The sequence below is a fragment of the Scatophagus argus genome, chromosome 12, assembly GCF_020382885.2.
Source record: "Scatophagus argus isolate fScaArg1 chromosome 12, fScaArg1.pri, whole genome shotgun sequence".
Lineage (NCBI taxonomy): Eukaryota > Metazoa > Chordata > Actinopteri > Scatophagidae > Scatophagus > Scatophagus argus.
This window is the reverse complement of record NC_058504.1, coordinates 7,471,418-7,489,299: the sequence shown is the minus strand read 5'-3', so window position 1 is coordinate 7,489,299 and position 17,882 is coordinate 7,471,418. Positions and strand designations below refer to the sequence as shown.

Sequence of the window (17,882 nt, the reverse complement as noted above, 5' to 3'; positions counted from 1 at the left end):
ATTGTGGCTCACATGGCGTTGAATGGTTTGCATTGAAGTAAAAACTTTGATGATGAAATGGAAGTGAAGATGGACCACGTTGTTAAGACGTGTTCTGAGAAGGGCCTTCTGCATACAGCACACGCTCAGGAGACGACACCTGAAATCCACACAGTGTGTACACCTGAGCAAAGTCCTCACGCTGCACGCGATCCCTCACAATGCTGTGTACTTTGGTCGAGATTACACGTTTTCACAGTTCGTGATTCAGATTCAGGCTACTGTCCAAGATAAACTGGTTTCTCTGAAGCAAGAGTAAAAAGAAATACAATGCTATACTGCAAAATATATGCGAGGTAAATCGCCAAAAGCTGTTTGTTAACAGCATTTCAGAGGAAACCTCACTGTTCTGTGCAAATTCATTCTCCCTTGATGACACCTGAAATGTTCCAGCTGATAAATGTAGAGCGCAGCTCGTTTGTTTCTTTGTGGAGAGTTGTCAGATATCATTAATATTCATAAATCAGCCAGTTGCATTTCACATTAGAATTATTCGGCATTTATTAGAATGCAGCTTTCTTGTTATTTACATAAAGCAACTGAAGAAAGTGGTGTACATGTCGCACTTTTGGTGTGCAAGGAAATTGGCACAAAGCAGACTTCTCACATGGAGACACTTGCATTAATCATGCAGAGATGGGACAGAAATTGTCAATGTTGTAATTTCACAGAAGAATGATATTTGCTGCCAGACAGGCAACAATAAATGTCACAATAAAAAACAGTGACGTAGGTCTGCAACTAAGACTATGTATTATTGAATATTCCACCAATTATCTCTGAAGTGGCTCTATGAATTATTTTGTCTGTAAAATGTCAGAAAGTAGTTATAAAACTTGTCCAGTCCAACAGCCAAGGATTTTAACTTTTCTGTCACAGAAGACGAAGAAAAAAACTCACACATATTCACATTTGAGAAACTAACAGCAGTGAATTTTTGGATTTTTGTTTTGAAATATTCACCAATTAAAATTGTTGGTGATCCTGAAGTTTTCCCTACCAGTTACACACCTCATAAAAAATATAAGCAATCTACACAGCTTGTTTGTGTGGTTTTGATGTCTTTATACGACCTGTTTGAGACGTCACTGCTTCTAAGGGTGAACTACTAAATTGCTGACAGTAACGTGGAACAGAACTCGCAAGTTCACAATCAGTCAGGTTTAATCAGGGCTCAGTCATGCATTGAGCGAAAGCTCAGGGGCTGTCACTATTGATTTCGTAAGAATATATTCCAGAGATCTTGATGAAGCTCTACAGAAAAGAATGAAGAAGTGACTGCAGATGGAAATCATCTTCTTATTTCCCATGAACTATATTTCTTCTTAATTAATGATTATTTGTAAATATTATCAATTGTGATTAATATGACCAGTGCTACCTGCTAAATGATAGTGCTAAGAGGGTGATATGTGGACAGTGTGCCACAGAAATGTTCATAAGGCCACAGACTAATTCATATTGCATCAAAAGGCTATTTAAACCTCAATACTGATGTTTTCCTGCACACAGCCATGAAACGAATCATGAATCAGCAGCCTACGTTTGACTTGATGAGGTGAATTACAGGGTATGTCTCATGATGGTTTCATTCCTGAGAATACTATCGCCAGGTGGTGGACAATGTTGTCCGGTTTTCAAAAATGTTAATGATTTTGTGTTTTCTGCATTTCTTGTCGCTGTGCACACAGACAGAGTAGACAGCAAAAGTACACCTGTGACTTGAGCTCAGTGCTGACGTCAGTACGGCAGCATGCTAAATTTTAGCAGGTATAATGTCTGCCATATTAGTGCCAGTGGAATGTTAGCTTTGCTTTAGCATGCTAACATCTGCTTGTTACCACTGGTGCAGCGCACTTGAAGCTATATGCGAGTGTCTTTAGTTTTGCGGGTATTGGGTGTCATAATTTTAAATTAAATATAAGAGAGTATTGGAGGACTGAGTCCAAAAACCTCAAAATATGGAAGCAATTTTGTACTTTCAGTTCCATCATCTCAAAGTCAGCGGACTCTCTGAATTGGTTTTTGGTTAGAAATAAAGTGCTTAGTACAAGCTTACTTAACACCTCAATACCTCAGTCATGAATCATGAGGCTTTAATGGGTCTGGCTAAATGAGAGCACTTCATGTGTTTTGAGCCCCAGTGTGCTGAGCTCTCTCAGCCACCATATCATAAATGGAGACACGTTTCCAGCGCAGGCTTTTGTCTTTGCAGCAAGCAAGAACCTTGGATTAAAGTGACATAACCACAAGTGTTGGACTGAGGAGGAAAAAGGGGTCTGAGCATACAGGCTGCTCAAGTGAGGAGGGTCCACGAAGATGCTAAAACAGCCCTGGGTTTGAAGGAGGGGGGGCACAAAGGGAACAGTCAGTACCTGATATGTACTGGCTGCCCGATCCACCCTACACCTGTGTGAAGTAAAGTAGGTAAATATGCCTGTTCAAATTGTTACAGCGACTCTGCCTGATCTAGTGTGTTTGTACAGCAGGGTGTTAGCTTGTTAGCCCACTGCAACACTACAACAGTGTTTACTGACAATGCTGAAACTGAAGTCTAACTAACTTACACTAAATTGAAAGGGTCGAAACTACTGAGATAAACTGGGTGGCAGCAGGCATCCACGTAGGCTTTCACGCGTACTTAATGACAATCCTGCAACTGAAAACACGTGAGAAGGCTTTGCATGTTTTTCTGGAAAATATAATAAATACCTGAACTCAGTGTTTAAGGCCAGAGCTTACATGCTGGAGAACAGGTTAAAGGACTGCTGCCACCCATACCACTTCTCATGGCTAAAAATAAACTTCTCAATATTTCTTCTCTTTTCCACTGAGCAGGTAATTGCTGTCGGTGCAAAGCTGTTCTTCTTTGGTAAAGGTCACTTGATTCACAAAAGCGTGAAGAATGGCCATCCCTCATTAGGAGAGACTTTCACTATCCCATCTAAACTGGCATGAGCCTCACTGTACTGGCATTTAGGATCAAACACACTGATCAGGCCCACTGGTTTCACCAACTAATAGACCAGAAATACCAATTTTGGTTCTTACTGCAGGAGGATCTTTGGCCAAGACATTTTCTCATCAGTGAACAGTATTAAATGACAGAGATTTATAGAAGAATCCCATGAATCCATTTCCCAAAGTACAGAGAGAGAGACTTCCCCTCTAATGATTCCCCTGCATACCTTTACTCTCACCTGGAGTGTCAGGGTATTTGATGTGGCAGAGCCTGTTAAATGGGTGCAAATACCTTTTGGGCATTCACTGCTGTGCCTTCCAACTTTGTGTGAAGATCTAAGTATGAGAGAGAGAAAGAGAGAGATGCATCATGTGTCATACTCCACTGAAATCCACAGCTTAATATCCTGTGCCCAGACACTCAAGAGAGCAGCGTACAGAAATTATTCCAACACTTGCTATTCATTTAGTCCAAAAGTGCATCCAATTCTCTGTGCATACCGAAACGAAGTAAACAAAAAACATTGTACAAAACATGATTTGCTACCTGCCAACCTAATAATCCTCAAAGAAATAGAAATCCCTTTAGTTCTAGTTTTAATATTCCATAGTTTTTGGTTTCTAAGATGTCTTTCCAAGTGCCTGCAGGCAAGCGTTTCTGGAGCCGAACTGCATCTCCGTAGTGCAGCACTGGCGCTCTGGCCTGGGAACAATGCACATTTTAGGAGCATACACAAATTAATGAGGAGCTTGTATTGCGAAAGAAACCCTCGTGAACATGTGGCCATACTCCTTCTGTCAGTGCAAATCACCCATTGCCTGCTCACTGGCTGAGAAAATGTAGCGTGTGGTGTAGCTCCTGTTGTGCTCAATAGGAGGAGCTGTTGACTCATCGGCTCGTGTCAGTGAGCTTTCTCAGCTTGTTAAGAGCTACACACCTGTATATAGTGATTTATCTGGTGACAACCAAAACAGCGGCATTCTGCACTGGGAGAACCTGGTCTGCCTGAGTGTCCAAACTTTTCAGCTTGGTCTTCAAAGACCAATGAGGACAAGCTAAGAAGCTAGGACCTCTGTTCTTCTAATCCACATTCAAGGATGCTCCATCTTGTTTTGGACAACATGAGCTACATACACACCCAGCATCCTCTCACCTGCTCGCTCAAGGGAGCGCATAATGATAATTAAGTAGATGAGGATGCCTTCAGGGCGCAACATGAGAGGAAAAGGTAATTAAGGGTATCTTGGGCATCATGATAACACCCAGAAGAACCTGCTTATCTCCTCACATCCAATTACATATATATATAAAATGTGACGCGAGTATGTATAAATGGATTTAGGAACTCATTTTAAGATATCTTGCCAGAGTGAAACTAATGCCCTTCAATTTAAAATTCAAGCTCAGTATTTGCCGAAGCTGAACATCAGCAGATGCCCAAGGACGTCTTCTCCCAGAGACTTTACAAGGTGGGAGTCACCCTGCAGCATTGTCACTGCTGCTGAGGTAAATCACACTCTGGAATAGCTTTCACTTGCACACACCTCAAATTGAATTAATGAGGAGGCCCCTCGCTGTGTGACAATGATGAGAAGACAACAGTGAATGGAGAGCAGTATTCACCAGGGACTACTGCTGGATTTAATTAGTCTATGTTTACCTCCACGTGTGATGCCCGAGAACCTGACGCACAATCGCGAGCACGTTTGTGCGGGCGTGCTCACTCAGACGAACAGCTGTAGAAGAGATAAATTGCAAGTGCCTCCAGTCAAATCAACACGTCGGACCCGCAAGTGAGTTGGGAGGAAACGCTAGACAGGAAGCAGCTTCAGAAAGAAAACAATGCACCATATTAGTGTTTTGTTTATATCAGGGACACCTAAATAGTGAGAGAGGGAAGGCTGGTGTGAGGTGTGCTGGGGTTTTCATTTCCATCAGGGATGTTCTGCTGACATCAGGTCTTTCAGTGTGGAGAGTAAGTGCAGTGATGCACAACTGCGCACTGGCATCATCTCATGATCCCGAGGGTGCCATCAAAGAATCACAAGCTGAAAGGTATGGATTTGCAGTTCCTTATCTATCAGTAACATCCTCATTATAGTAACAAATAAAATGTCTCATAAGAAGAGAGAGGCAGACCTGATCTTTGCTCTGTGAATATGTTCAAAAAAACAACAACAACAAAAAAAAAGAAAACATGCACTGCAAAACAGTGCCAGCGCTCACTGTCTTCCTAATCATGCTTGACAGAAGCCTACGGACTAAGTGGGTTGGAGGTTACATACTGTATTTAACATGCAAACAACTCCACTCCTACGACAGATAGTTTACTTTTCACCCTTGAAACCCTCTTCCTTTTTCAAACCACTGCTGTTAATAATGGATACATGCATGAGGAAAAGAAAGCCTTGTAGGAGCTTGTAGGCAAAACATAATCATTGCTTATTATTAATTCAGGTACAAGGACTAGTTTGCTGACAAGTGCATGAGCGCTAATTTTTCAAATGCATTGCCTGTAGGAGACGGAGGAGGCCGATGAGAGCAAATCATGTGTAATAATAAACCTTTGTTTCTCAGAGAAACCGGGGAAGAGAGCACCCTGCCAAAGAGCCCAGCGGAGGAGCATTAAAAATGCTTGACTGGGCTTTTGGGAGGAACCTTCGGTCCTGGCGGCAAAAGCTCTCTATCTGGCAAAGATGGAGACAAAAACTCCCCTCTGTGGAGTGTTGTATAACCATTTAATATATGGATCCAGGCAAGTAGTACACAATCACACACAATCACACACACACACACAAATATTTTGTGTACACACCATGGAAGCAACAGCACACACCAACTGCCTCACCAATTAAACATCATTAACGTGATCCCCCGAGGTATGTTTCCAAGTTAAGTAAGAAGCTTCTGTGCTATGTCTTTAGCCAGGCTTAATTGGCTTCTGAAAGACAAAAATGTCCTTATGTAAGGCTCTGAAACCTGCCTTGACTACAGCTACTGGAAGGAAAAAAAAAAAGAAAAAGGTAGACATCAGAGGAAATGGTGCCCTTTGAGCCAGAATGGACGCCAACTTTGAAGTAGCCCACTTGTCTTGTGCAGGTGCGTGTCTTTCAGGACTTACAATAAAGGTTGGTGGGCTTAAAAATGTTTGTACAACTGCACAAGAAACACACACTCACACACACACACACTTGTCTTACATCCAGTCTCGCTGAGCATGAAACATATAAAAATGAACTCAAACATTTCGATATACTCAAAACGTTTTTTATAATCAAAAATATCATCCGAGCATTTACAGTGTATTACAACAAATGATGTATGCAACTGTTAACAGCCTTCACAGAAAATGAAGAAATATATCCATTTTTAATTTATGTTACAAACCAGGAAAAAAAAAAAAAAGAGAAGAGAAGAGAGGGAGGCTGAAGGGTTTGGAGGTTTGAAGTTTTCAGTCATACCCTGATGAACCTCCTCGGCTAACCCTGTAGTCCTGGCCCACACTGAAACCACACAGAGCCAAGTGCAGGCCCTGCCCATGAGAGCGGTAACTACATAACAATCCAGTGACTGTGGGAATCGGTGCTCTTCTGTGACTGCCAGAGAGTCGATATGTCTGAAATATTTTGCAGACACTGAGAAACAGTTGAACCTCATGAAGACTTTGTCACCATGGCAGAGTGTCAACATTCCCGTAACTATGGAAATACTGCATTTCTACATCTCTGCCACCTACACAGAGTCCCTGAAATGCTCATGTAACGTTTCCATATTGGATCTGTGTTCAGTCTTCCGTGTCTGTATACAGTCAGTATACAGTCATTGCACTGTCTTTGATTTGTGTGGGCGTTGTGCATTTATATGGTGTCTTTCACATGTCTACGGTGTCCCTGCGTTAACTCGTCCTCCTGTCGTCTCTTCCACATCCCTAAAGTGCCGCCAGCAGAGTCTATGTGCTCTTGATGCCCTGAAAGCCGCAGAAGTTCCAGCGTTTCTCCAGACTGGCTCCGACACCAGTTAGCTCCTGTCTGAAGGTGTGGGGCAGCCGAGACAGAAGAGCCTCCACCTCACCGGGGTTAATCTGCAGACACACACACACACACACACACACCAAACCAGGAAGAGAGGAAGTTCACATTTATCAACACAGAGTGCACACAGTCATATGCCCAAACACAGGTAGTGCTATGGTCTGTAGCATATCACTGGGCTTAGCTTGTTTGTGGTTGACAGAATGTTTTAATCAAATGAAAAATCAACGGAAACTTTGTTGGAATCAGAGATGTGCTCCATGATCATAAGGCCACGATATCTTCTGGGTTTCCAGAGGGGTCTAATGCGGGTCTTAATTCATATTCCTGCCCCTGTGACAGGACATCCACAGATGCAAAACGGACTGCTATTACAAAGTTAAAGACACGTCCGTCTTCGCGTCTCTCCGAGCCCTCCGACATCTCCAGCATTTCAATGATCATAACTCAGATATCTTAACTTCTTTTCACGGCCCCCAACCTGTCATCAAATGTGAAGCCTGAAGCCCGTAATCCTCATTTAAATTTTGATTGAGAACGGTCTTAGAAAGCTTACTGCTTTGTAGATTTCAATCAGAAAAGGAAAGCAAGTTAAGTAGGTCTTTGTACTACGCAATGGGGCCTCGAATCTTCAAAGTCAGTATATTTCTTACAGTAAATGTCTAACATGCATTTGTATCAGCTGGACCTCTCAAAGTTGTTTTTGATAGTTTTTAATCATAATGTCATTAACTCACTGTTGTATTCCCATTAGTTTTCCGATATTTGTCAGAGTTGTTTGTTTTAACTGCAAAGCGATTTAAGATTTTATTATTATATTAATTTTATTCAAGATGAACCTTCCATCTGCTACTGTGGACTGAAACTGAGGACGGCTGAACGTCTGAGCTCAAAGTCCAGCGACTGATCAGTAATAGCAGCAATCACTGGTAGCAGAGGCAATGCTCTCTTTTTGCTGTTACCAAGGTGATTTTTGTTTGCCACCTTCAAAAAAAAAACAAAAAAAAAAAAAAAAACAGATGAGGGGAGCGACAACTGCGTACCCCAAACAAAAAAAAAAGTAGTTTAAATGATTACATTGGACTCCAGTTGGATCATCTGTTTGCAATCAGCATAAATACTCATGTTACTGACATCCAAAAACTTTGCACCTCCTTAATTTTTAAATAAACACTTAGGGCATGTTGCTGTGAAAAAGTCATTACTTTTGCTGATTAAACACACACTTTTTAAATCAGCCTGTGCCAACCAGTGATTTAACTTTAGACTCTGCTCATACATCCAAACTTTATTCTTTAACACGCCCCCTCTCCACTCAAAATCACAAAGCATCCACTCACCGTGCCCTCACACCTCCACGGCAACCGGCGAATCATAGCATAAGTAATTTCATAGCGAGAGTGTGACGGCATCGGAGCCACCTGACTAAGCGTGATCTGGCTCACACGACTTGGGGTGGGTTGAGGGCCATTAGTCAGTTGAAAACTCGAGGTGACGCTGCCAGAATCCACTGTACGAGCTTCTGTAGAAAAATCCACGGTGTGTTGCGCTAATAAGTAGATTGTTTGAGCCTTGTGCTGATGTCAGGAGGCATTAAGGTCTATCGTGGTGATAGGCCTGGTGTGTCATTACAGAGAATGGAGCCGTGTGTGGAGCCACAAGATAAGCAGAGAGGCTTGGACTTGTTGTTGGGGAGTCTAGCCAGCGGTATTGACAAAACTCTGTGGGCTGCTTGATGTGTGTAGTGTAGTGTAGTCAGTGCAGGAACAGCACACGGCTCGGGCGAATTCATACGCACGCAGACAGACAAGCGTGGGCGTATGTTCACACACACACACACACACACACACACACACACACACACACACACACACAGATACACAAGACAAAAAAAAACAACCGAGTGAATACAGTCACACTCTGTTCTTTGCATGCGTGAGAAAGAGTCAGGGTGGTGATGAGCATATTCATTTCTCAGGACAACTTTGTGAATGTAGAGACTGTTTTTTTTTGCAGAAGGCAAATTATTTCCTCCAAATTATGAGTTCAAGTAGGCTGAAATCTGACGGTTTCAGTTTCGGGTGTCTTCTCTTTGGTACGTGACAGTGGGGATGACTGCCATCTTTTTTCTGAATGTCCTCTTGTCTGGGAGGAGAGCAGAAATTGCTGTTAATCTCAGTGTTACCTGTTAGAGGTGACATTGAATGTTGGCATTTATAAAGCCTTGGGTAAGTGGCAGTGAAGAGCCATCATACGTCTAAAATGCCCCTGCAGAATGATGGGGATGAAACAGCTGATCTCTGCCAGACAGACTGGAAACACTGAGGGCGTCCGAGGATTGACGGTGGTGTTCGGCTTCAAGTGGCGGAGTGGAAAAGGATCCCGTTTTAATATGTTGCAGCATCAAGGGAAATTACACAACTAGCCTGTTACGGCTAAACATGTAGCTGTGAAATTCCAAGTTCAGAAAGCAAGAGAAACTTTCTTCAGAAGAGTTTTTTTTTGGATTCTGCTCCCAACCAAAATCACATTTAGAGATATCTAAAGATTCTAAAGACGCTGTTTGTTCAGGTGCTTTTGAGTGACTATGGTTATTGTGTATTTTTCTTCTCTGCTGCACTCAAGTACCTCTTGAATTCAAATCCAAAATCGAAAACAGTGAAAGAGTTGTTTGTCTGAGCACCTTCTTCTAAACTCAGGCAGAAGGCTGAAACACTACAGTTTTCAGCAATAAGTGCTCAGTCGACTGTCTGAACGGCAGACATTGTGGCTCATCACAGCAGGAGAAGCACAGGTGGGCTTAATATCAGTAATGACAGCTCAGTTCCATTAAGTGTCACAGTGAGAGTGAGCCGGTAAGCACAACGGCAGGATCTCCTCTGAATAGATTTCAGTAAGCATTTCTATACGTGTGACTTTGATGGTACAACATGTCAAAATGCCTGCTGTGCAACCATTCCATTATTAACTGTAGGCTACTGAAGCTGACTCCAAATACTGAAGGGTCCTGATCCAGAACCGCTAGCTGATCAGATCAAAAAGCTGATATGATGTCTGTCAAATTTAAACCAGGAGATTTTTAAACTGAAGCGAGGTGATCGGAGGTGATCGATCACACCTGTTTTCCATTGGTCTTTGCTAATCAAAAAATGAGGAGAGATAAAAGGTTTGGCAAGAGATTTGTTAGCGCTGGAGCTTAAGATCTTCATCTCAGTTTACCCAAAATATTCACAAAACCCACATCCACCTCTGAATTTTCTCAAGTATGCTTTGACATTTTGTAGGAGAATTAGATGAGATTATCATCACCACTTTCCAAAATGTCAAAGTATCCCTTAAAGTAGGGGTGTGTGTGATTAGTGGATCATTTGAGCGCTGCAACCCTCACTAGTCTGCACCAGATTATCGTATTGTTATGAACTGTTATTCTTGTATAAAACATGTCGAAACGAATATCAAAAGATGAGATGCAGAAGTTGCTAATCTACTCCACAGTGGAAGGTTTGCCTGTTACCTTGGTATCCAAACGCTGCAGGTAGGAACAGATGTACTCAATGCTGGCTCCAAACGGGTGGACGTGAAGGAACGTCGAAATGATCCCTGAGGTAGAAAAACACAGTCATGCAAAGATGTTAGTGCTGAGTCATGTCACCATACCTCCAGTTTTGGTCAAACGCTGACAGACTGCCAGAGGATGCACTCCTTGTCGTCCTCCTCCTCCTCCTCCTCCTCCTCCTCCTCCTCCTCCTCTCCTCTGGCTGAGTCTAACACAAGCTTTGAGTGGCTTCTCCCAGAGTCCCAGTACTGTTAAGAGCCTCTTGTATGTTGTGGCTCCAGATTAGAGGGAGTGTTTAATGATAGCTTTGATGCTGTTGTCTCTCATCAAAGCCACACTCTCCCTCAGCTCAAACAAACCATCTGCTACCAGCTCACAGATAGGGCCAGGAGAGAGATAATCCTCTGCCTTACCTGCTTACGAACCACCAGTAGAGCACAGAGGGACCAACAGTTGAAATAAACACGCAGCGTTAAAGTCGTGAAGCTTTCCCCTGGTTCAAACGCCACAGCAACAATACTGAAATCACTCCATACTTTTAAGAAGAGATTACCAACGCAAAAACGTCATTTTTGACACCTGCAGGACAGCAGTTGACTTACTAGTACTAACTAGTAGTTACTTAGTACTTTAACACAAACAATGAACTAGGCTGGAGCTGCTCCATTGGCAGCGAATAGGAGACTGACTGAGAGACGAAAGGTGCACTGAGACAATACACCGAGCAGGATTTCATGTTGATGCATTTGCATGAAATCGCCCACTGGAGCGGTTCTGCGGTCTGTGTTTATTTGCCTTAAAAATGAACATGTCCTCCAGACATTTGCTGTAATAACATGCACCCACTCCATGTGTGTGCAGACTGCCAGAGCATCAGAGTTCATAATAAGACTCAGACACATTATCAACAAACGTTTCCAAAGATGTTCATTAAATACTATAATGTGAAAAACATAAACTCCAACTGGTCCTCTTATTTTACAACATTTTTCTCATAAACAAACTACAAAAATGAGATTTTTCAGCATGTGATGGGAATCCCAACCTTGTGTTTTGCGGGGTCCTGCAAATTTGTGCCTCATTCAACAGTACAAATCTGCATCCGCTCACCTCTGTTTGGGTACCGACTCTGTACGCGTTTCCGCTTCTTGCAGTGTATGAAGGATGTTCGCTTTGGGTTTTATGGCTTTCACACCTGTGACAAGTTTTCAACAATACCACGGCACACGACAAGCCATTCTGTGAAGTAAGCAGTATCACGGCTCCTTCAGATACACGTTATGTACAGCGCTGACAGCCCAGAGACCAATCAACAGCGCTGTACTGGAACGGTTCAGGTTACCCCAAGTTTTTGTGTGTCAATTACTTAATGGTGCTTCAGTTTTATGTCAACCTGAATCTGAAACAACAAAGGCCAAATTTTAACACAGCCCTACTATAAAAAAAAGTCAGGCCTTTGCGAAAGTACCGCAGGACCCTGAATGCTTAAAATGAGGCGGTTTGGAGGCAACGTTCGAATGTCTGCAACAGACTGCCATACAGTAATTCCCACTTCATGCAGCACTTGGTCAGCTTTGCAAATGACTGAAACTCTTTATTTCTCCCCACTTCACGTACAGCTTCTGCCACTCTGATACTTTCCAAGCAACTGCCCAAAAGTGTGTGTGGTATCCCCATTTTTGCTATTAATTGCACTCCAAAAGATACAAAAAACAAAAATAAATTTGCTGGGACAATAAAGAATAATACTAGTTGGCCTTCTTAACAATGTCATATTGCTAACCATTTCCATTGACTGGCGACCAGTCCAGGGTGAACCCCGCCTCTCGCCCGTAGTCAGCTGGGATAGGCTCCAACTCCCCCGCGACCCTGACGGATAAGCGGTATAGAAAATGGATGGATGGATGCTAACCATTTCCTCTATTTCAAGCTGCAGCCTACTCGATTTAGCTGCATAATGACATTATACTGGGCGGGAGAGCAGCCGCCTGTGGTGTTCACACTGCTAGGATCGAAGGTATTTGGTGTTGTGCCGATGCTGCAACTGCTCTCTGTCTGAAAGCACCTTAATTCTTGGAGAGAGATGAGGGAGGCAGTGGGATGCAGCCTGGAGGCGGTTCAGGATAGCAGTGCAGCCACTTGAAACTGGTATAAACACGTCTGCCTTCAGATACGGTCAGCGGTTAATTGGCGGTACAGTGTAGTTTGTCTGAAGCACACTGATGGTTGAAAGGTGCTTATCATTGTCATAATGTGGCACATGCTCCCAAACAAATGCACAATATACAAATTACTAAAACCCTGAAAACCTCTACACATGTTTATTCAAAGAACTGCATAAAAAAAGTCACTTGCGTGCCTGCTTGTACGCAGTTCCTTACCGTGATGATGCAGTTCTTAGTTCAAAATACAGCAAATACAAAAGTCCAGTCTAAGTGATATTGGCAATGCAAGATTTGTGTCAGCGTACCAACGAGCAGAGCTTCCCTCTCAGAGTGGACGGGACTCTGTTGTCTCTTCTCTGTGGGACCTTCCTTCTCCTGACTGCAGGACACCACCACTGACACTGTAGCTTCCTGTATACACACACACACACACACACACACATATGAATCCACCGTCAGCCAGTTCGTCTGTGGCTGATCTGAAGTAAACAAGCTAATGCATGGCATACACACACACACACAAAGACAAACATCAGAAAGTTTCACCACCGACACGTTAATACGGAGAGACAATGAGCATGAGGATGAGGATAATGAAGCGAGGAAGAGCTTTACGCCAGCAGCTATGTTTCCTATAGAGGGATGAAATGCTCATCACAACACACCAACACAAAAAAGAGACGAGTGTAAGAAGGAATAGTGGGAGAGACTTGGAAGGCAAATGAACAAGCTGTTTGTTTCAGATCTCTGACAGGTGGCAGAAAGATGGCAGAGAAACAACAGAAGACTTTTTGTCTGTCTGTTGTCCCACATAGTATTGTGTGTGTGTGTGTGTGTGTTTTTAAAAATCTATCCATAACACCCTGAGAGTGTGTGTCACTGTGTGGGAGTGCAGACATATGCACATGTGTGAGCCATTCTGACTTTATGACTCCTTCATTTCGTAGCCCGGTTGCATCTGGGTGATTTATTCAATGACAAATGTGGTTGCAGTGAATTGAATTGGCCTGTAATGATCTGTCATGTCTCTGGAAGAGGTTAGAGAGGAAAGTCAGAGGAGGAAGGGGAATGAGGGAAGAGAGGGAAGACACAAAACAATATCTGGACAGGGGTGGGGAGGGCTCCAGCTTTTCCTTTTCCCACTTACACTGGTTTGATTAGCGCTCTCCTCGCAGCCTCTGTCATTTGGCTTTGACATCTCCAGCTGTGGCACAACAGAAACACGTGAGGTGCAGAGAAACAAGCTAAGTGCGTGGTCGCAGGCAAATACAAGGACTGTTTATTTTTAGAATAACAAGTCGGCTTTGAACAAACATGGAAAAGCAACAAACAAATCTCTCTACTGAAATAATTCACTCTTTTTTAAAACTGGCACACTCAGCTTTTACGTTTGCAAGCCAGGTTGTGACTTTTGATTTCTTAGGACTGTATTAGTGCAGAGATAATTACTCGATTTGACCAGCAATTTTAAACCTTTTCATGTGATGGCACGCTCACAGGCCTGTACGGGGGGTTGAGTACCTCTTCAAGGAAACGCCTTCGCTCTGAGGGTTTTTATCGAACCATCTGCTGGCACTTCACCTGAGAAAACACGGTGTCGGCCTGTTTGCCTTCATGCAACTATCACTTGGGAGTCGTAGAAGATGGATGTTTTTCATTCAACATTGATCATCCATTACTTTATCCACGTTACTGGTCTGCTCACTTGCTAACTATTCTTTTTCAACGCCTGGTTTTAAGGTGTTCAAATGAGGTCACACCGATGGGAAACTGAGTCGGGTGTCTGGGTGTAGCCGGCCTGTGGTAGCTCGCTCTGGTAACTGTACAAGTGCTCCTGAATTACATCAAATTTATCGTCACTGTACTATTTATCGCTGTTTATTTATCAAACCTCCTCTGGTTCCTGCTGATAACATCCTAAACTGAGCATCTTTGGGTTTGCAGTGTTGGTATGACAAAGCAAGCAGTCTGAAGAAGGGAAGCTGTGATTATCGATTATTTTCTGACATTTTCTTTTTTTACACTCAATGGCCGGTTGAGTTAAGGGGTTAAAGTGTCGTTTTCACCAGGGAAAACATTCATGGATCTGAACGCATGCTAGGGATTAAATATCAGGATGTCAGCCTCTGCTGCTTTGATTTGGATAACTTTTCAAATCCCCCCAGTTCATAGAAATGCAACACTAAATCGCTGGAGTACTCCTTTAATCAGAAAAATAACTGATGGAATAGTCAATAGTTGAAATAATTATTAGTGGCAGCACTAAAATACACACTGAAAAAGACGATGGCCTTTATTATGGCCATAACAGAAATCAGGTTAATAACCTAAATGACCGACACGGTGATGTGTGGTGACAGCAGGAACAGTGAGGGAGAACTGATGGCGTGAAGAGATCATTTCAGTGTGACAAATCACTGCACAACAACTGCTAATCTTCAGAGAAACCTTACGCCCGTAATTGATTTCTCTTTCTCCCTTTAATGAGACTGCCTCTCATGATTCATGTTGTCCCACATGCAGGAATTTAATTATCATATTTCCCAGGGCTCATTGTAGAATGGACACATTTCTAATCAAACTCACTGCCATTAACGCACTATTGACAACTCTGTCACTCTGGTTGTTCAGAAGGAAGAGACGCGTTAGCGAGTCTCTAATTCACTTGTGCGTCATATGAAAAGCCGCAGTCGACTCGTACGTCTCGGAGCAAACGGACGACACGTGGTGCAAGTCCCCCATGTGGGCCGAGAGCTGCTCGTTTGTATTATCCAAATTATCCAATTTAATAGGCGATTGAACCTGAGGCTCATTTTAACGACAGCTCTTCCTCTCATTACGGCGAGCCAGAAGGAACATTAACAAACATTAGCTCTCCGACACTGGGAATATGAGACAGCACCTGAAACATTAGTAAACATGACATGTCTAACGGAGAAAAATGACCCTTGAAACTTGAAAATTGTTTAATAAAGTTGTAGATCACGGAGTAATGTAGGAGGGAAAAAAACGTGCCTCAATCTAAGCCGCACATTCAATCAAAGAATAAATGTAACGTTGGAATGGATGAATAATGCAGCAGGAGGGGCTCTGACTAATGGCGTTGCCTTGTATAACAGCTCTGAGACTACATGAGCGCAGGTAATATCTCTCTGTGAGGTGATCGCAGTGTTTGCCGTGCGTACATACGCATATCAAAGTGATCTCTTGGTTATTGCCTCTTGGTCAATTCAAACAAAACGACTGCTCTGTGTGACGCCAGCACACATGAAACCCAAAGGGAAAAATGTTCGGGAATGAGAGTACGTGATTGGGTGGCTCAGATCTCAGCTGCAGACAAACGAGGACACAATCTGAGTGCGGTCAAACAAGCTCAATATGTAGATGGTTAGAAAATTAAAAGATTTCTTCTGTTTTTTTTTTTTAAAAACGTTGTTGCAGTGAGGACATGCAGTTACAGAGGAGTTGGAACTTAAAACTCAGAAGTATGAGTCAGGTTTTGCTTGCTGTAATCAATCCTTCTGTTTATACGGCACAATGCAGCCATCTTGCACAGAACTTTGCACTACTCTTTTCATTTGCACAACACCGCAACACCGCTGTAAATACTGTTGCCACCACTGGCACTGTTTATATCTTTTATTCGGGTTGTTTTTATATTTATATAGTGTTGTTTTATATTTATTAGTTACGTATTTTGTAGGTTATTAGGCTTGTACCGGGACCAGGGAAACTAATTTCGTTCCACCTCATGTTCTACATGGGTGAAATGACAATAAAGCTCCTTGAATCCTTGAATAAGAGATGGGAGGCAAAAGAGAGAATTTCTCTGAAGGTAAAATGAGTTAAACAAGTCTAGTAGATATCTACCAAATTTCCAAAAGTCTTTCCAGTGCAGAATTCCCTCCTGTGTTTCTCTCCGCTGAGATGCAGTGGACGCCATAAGAGAATGGGACGACCGGGGATGCGATTCAGTCGACTGATCGAAGTCAGACTATTCAGGCCTCAGGGCAGCAACGATTACAATGACGAACGATTAGAGCAAGCAAAATCTGCTTCAGCGTTCACACGGGGCGCACAACTACTGTTTCATGATGTACTTGTGAATCTTTCCACGGTGGAGCTGATACAAAAATGGTAGGGCCTGATGTTTAATACCTAGGAGAGAACTTTTCCCAATATTTTCCAATACAAAGATTTATTGAGATTTTGTTGCAAAGGTCTGCCACTACGAATTACTTTCACTACCGCTTACTGATTATTTTCACAACTAGACATTCTGTAAATAAAATGTGAGAAAACTGTGAAAACTGTAGCTTCCCAGAGGCCAAGTTGACGTTATTAAGTTGCTTGTTTCATCTGACCAACACCAAAATAACACATTTGCAAAACCTGAACTGGTAAATTTTTGGCATTTTTGCTCACAAAATCACTCAGAAGATTAATGGGGTGTTAAATAATATTTTGCCAAAGGATTAACAGATGAATCATTTCAGTATAGCCAACACACAGTAATTTGCATGTTTTTGTCACGAACTGTTCAGGAGGATTCACGACACCAAAAAATTTCATTTCATTTCATACAAACAATGGAGTCCCTCATAAAGTCCTTCAAATGATTACTGGCTGAATGAGCCTTCTGTCAGATGCACTATGGTACACCAATAAAAACTAAATGAAGGGAAATCATGAACTTAAAACTCAAAAGCTGCAGTATTAACTTTTCTGTAGAGAAATTAGAAATTAAAGAGTTGATTATACTGTGGGTTTAAAAAAAAAAAAAAAAAAAAAGAAGGAAATAAGCTCCCCGGGAGGAAAATGGGAAAACCAGAATACTGACTTGAAGTTAGAAATTGTGTGTCTCACTGTAGGCCCTTTCCTGCTGTGTTGATATTATAAAGATGCATCCAGAATAGTTATTTTGGGATATCTAACGATCTTAGAAAGGAATTTTAAACTAGTTACCAATTACTGAGTCTTTTTTGTCGACCAAAACTACATATTCTAACTCTCACACTGTGTCCTTTTGTTTATTGATGATTTATTTCTTCAATATCTTTCATGCATTGGAACTCATCTTGAACTCATTTCTTTCTTATTAAAGTGCAAATTAGCTGGCGTTGACTTTC

At 42.3% G+C, this 17,882-nt stretch overlaps 1 protein-coding gene across 6 annotated transcripts in view; it reads right to left on the bottom strand.

The window, feature by feature from the left end:
* Positions 1-6,252: 6,252 nt before the first annotated feature.
* Positions 6,253-17,882, bottom strand: part of LOC124068588 (ecto-NOX disulfide-thiol exchanger 2-like) — a 148,547-nt gene continuing 136,917 nt past the window's right edge. For all 6 annotated transcript variants that reach the window (XM_046406964.1, XM_046406965.1, XM_046406961.1 and 3 more), the window contains 4 exons: positions 13,901-13,957; positions 13,059-13,164; positions 10,547-10,632; positions 6,253-7,082 (listed from right to left, as the gene is read on the bottom strand). In XM_046406964.1, coding sequence (XP_046262920.1) covers positions 6,951-7,082; positions 10,547-10,632; positions 13,059-13,164; positions 13,901-13,957 — 381 coding nt within the window. In that variant the 3' untranslated portion in view covers positions 6,253-6,950. The remainder of the gene's footprint in view (positions 7,083-10,546; positions 10,633-13,058; positions 13,165-13,900; positions 13,958-17,882) is intronic.